Consider the following 3,174-nt stretch of genomic DNA (forward strand, 5'->3'; position numbering starts at 1 on the left):
CTATGAATTAACACGTGGAATTATTTACATAACAAAAAAGTGAACTGAAAATGTCATATTGTAGGTTCTTCAAAGTAGGCATCAAGAGAATGCCAAGAGTGTGCAAAGCAGTAATCTAAGCAAAAGGTGGCTACTTTGAAGAACCTACAATATGACATTTTCAGTTGTTTCACACTTTTTTGTTATGTATATAATTCCACGTGTTAATTCATAGTTTTGATCCCTTCAGTGTGAATCTACAATTTTCATAGTCATGAAAATAAAGAAAACTCTTTGAATGAGAAGGTGTGTCCAAACTTTTGGTCTGTACTGTACGTTTTATAATATAGACAAACACGTTTATACGGTTTCCTCTAACTGATGTATTTTATAATTGCATTCGCTCGACAGTTTTGGTACGTTACAGGTTGCATGTTGGACCAAAGATTAGGTTGATGTGGTATTTTATGCTCCTAATTAGCAATGAAGATTTTGCATATACACAACATTGGCGTTTACATTTATGCCTTTGGGTCCAGTTGTTGCTCACAATTGTGGATTATTTTATAAAAAGTTGGTCATAATTAACATTAGCATTAGTCAAGCCTTCCATATATGGCTGAAAACTCAACTTTGAGAAAGAATGAGGAAAATTATTATTAAATGTTAAGTACAAGCTGCGGTTTATTTTGCTGGCATTTTACTCTTCACTTTTAAATGCGATCCTCCGTCCACAATGTTCACAAAAGAAAAACAATGCAAGTGTTTGATTGATTCACATTATATTACAAGCATTTCAGGACAGTGAAGTGACAAAATGGCTCAGGAACATGACAAGGAGCCCTGATTTCAGGGGGAATGAAACACTGAAAAGCAAGGCATAAATAAAAAAAAGTTTACAATATTTTTGTATATATTTACAACAAAATAGAGTTAGCACAAAGGCATGTTGTCCTGTCGGTTAAAGCTTTCGTGTGCATCTGCGTATTTACACGATTGTCCCGTTTCCTTGACTGCGATGCGCATTTCAGGAAAACGTGCATTCAAAACATAATCGACATTGGTCAAGAAAATCACAGCTGTTCAACAGAAGCATCCAAACGTAATTGGTGGTGCCAACTGGCTGCGAGGCGAACCATCAAGCACACCTTCACGAGCCACGGAACTGCTCTCCATGCAAATGACTGGAAAACGTGAAAATTGAGGAAACGCAAAAAAAACCCAAAAGGGAGTCTCAAGTAAACAGCAACACAAATCATGTACAGTTTGAGATGCTACATTCGTTTCTTCTCGCTGGGAGCGAGATCACGCCTGACTCCTCATCGAACTCTCAAAGTTCTCCTCATCATCTGCTCGGAAAAAGTGTTCGAGCAAAGAAAATGTGTCGCCCTTCATGTTCATCGTTGTGATGTTTTCTTTAAGGGCTGCGTTCCTCGCTCTGGACTTCGCTTGATTCTCCTCACCATGGGAGGGGGTTCTAGAGCTTCTGGTAGGGGAAATCCCTAGGAAAAAACAAAAACAAAATGTGAGGTCATTGAGAGGTTGTAAGACTCGACCCAAAATGTTTCATAGTGTTTAAGACCTGAGATTCAGTACAGAATGAAAGAGAGAGAAGAAATAAGCCGCCATATTGGTGTGGTAGTGGGGGTGGTGTTTTCCCGCCACAACGCGCGCGGCTTCCCCCTGCCCCCACACCTACCCCTTCTTTCCGCCCCCAACCCCCCCGTCCTCCTCCCACAACCACCACACACTGACTGCGGCTCTCCTCATCCTTCATAATAATAATAATAATAATAATAATGATAATACGCTAAAAGCAAAACCGAAGCGTACATGTGATTTCCACGTGTACCTTCATCTAAGTCTTTTCCGCGGAGTTTGCTCGGAGGGCATCGAGCCGAAGAGGTTCGGAGCGCCGCGGCGTTTCAGCTCTTCTCCATGTTTCCTCCTCCGTTTGACGAAAAAATCTGCAAGAAAAAAAAACAACCACGTATTTTTTCCAGATGCACGCGTTATACACGTGGGGTCGTGTATCCTCCCGTATCTCTCTGCCGCTCTCCTACCTGTAATTCGGGTCGTAGTCGTTGCTGCAACGAGTCGTGCACTCGGCTTCCCGTCTCCGTCGCTCCCTCCGGCAGCGGAGTTCTCCCGTTCCGGAGGTGTAGCGGCTGCTGCAAGTGCAACCCTCTTTTTCCCCACCTGCAGCGACTCCTGGTAGAACACCGGCGTCCTCTCGGCCGCCGCTCCCTCCCACTCGTAGTCGCCGTCCAGCGGCGTGCCTGACGCGAAGTCAAAGTTCCAGCGGCGGCGGTCGCGCTCGGAGATCTCGCGGAGCTTCGAGTCGACTTCGCGCTGGAGTTCGTCGTGGTCGACCGCGCCGAAGAGGCTCCGGCGCACGTTGCTGCGGCGACGAGGAGGATTAGAAGGAGGAGGAACGGGGGCTACGACGACGACTATCGCGGCTCCTGGAGCGCTCGCCATGGCGTAACCGCAGTGATAATGATTATGGATGTGTATCCCCGAGCTAAAGCGCGACGTTACTCCGCAACAGCGTCGCTGATATCGGGTTTAAAGAGCCACAGGGCTCGGTAGAAACGTGTAGCCGTTTCGCGCGATCTGATTGGTTCGCTAGAAGCCACCCTCTCTAGGGGAGACCGCCTTCTCTCGGTTCTGATTGGCTGATGGGAATATTGGAATGGCGCCAAAACAGCACTTGTGACGCTTTGTGATTTGTTATTTGTGTGTACGTGTGTGAGCGCGTGCGCGTGTGCGCGTGCATGTAAAGGGTGGTCTGTTTGAGACTGTTGAATTGTTTGGGTGTTGTTTTTCACTTACCAACACAGTAAAGACAAAACAAATCAGGGGCAAGTTAAAAAAAAAAAAATCTTATAACAAAGACTTTTATTTTTTTCTCAAGTTTGTAATAAATTTATTTGTACTGTCTAAGTTTCACATTTTTTATCAAAAATAAAAAAATAAAGATCACTTCAAAACAGTTGAGCTTTTACTGAACTATTTATACGTTTTGCATTTCCTTTCCTGTAGAATTTGCTAAAAAAAAAAAAAAAAGCTTTTATTTCAAATTCCTAGGAAAACCACAACAGGGGTTATTTTTATGAGGTTAATATTGTAGCTTCTGCTTGAGATGACGTATGTGGGTGGTGAAGCTGTGGCTACAGTGAAAGAAGACTTGTG

At 44.0% G+C, this 3,174-nt stretch overlaps 1 protein-coding gene across 1 annotated transcript; it reads right to left on the reverse strand.

Moving 5' to 3' along the window:
* Nucleotides 1-744: 744 nt before the first annotated feature.
* cdkn1cb (cyclin-dependent kinase inhibitor 1Cb) lies at nucleotides 745-2,864 on the reverse strand. The gene is made up of 3 exons (XM_046859620.1): nucleotides 2,043-2,864; nucleotides 1,832-1,946; nucleotides 745-1,481 (listed from the first exon to the last, which is right to left on the reverse strand). The coding sequence occupies exons 1-2, from the start codon at nucleotides 2,458-2,460 to the stop codon at nucleotides 1,834-1,836; spliced, it is 531 nt and encodes a 176-aa protein (XP_046715576.1). The 5' UTR covers nucleotides 2,461-2,864; the 3' UTR covers nucleotides 745-1,481; nucleotides 1,832-1,833.
* Nucleotides 2,865-3,174: the final 310 nt, after the last annotated feature.

The sequence above is a fragment of the Silurus meridionalis genome, chromosome 10 (genome assembly GCF_014805685.1).
Source record: "Silurus meridionalis isolate SWU-2019-XX chromosome 10, ASM1480568v1, whole genome shotgun sequence".
Taxonomy (NCBI): domain Eukaryota; kingdom Metazoa; phylum Chordata; class Actinopteri; order Siluriformes; family Siluridae; genus Silurus; species Silurus meridionalis.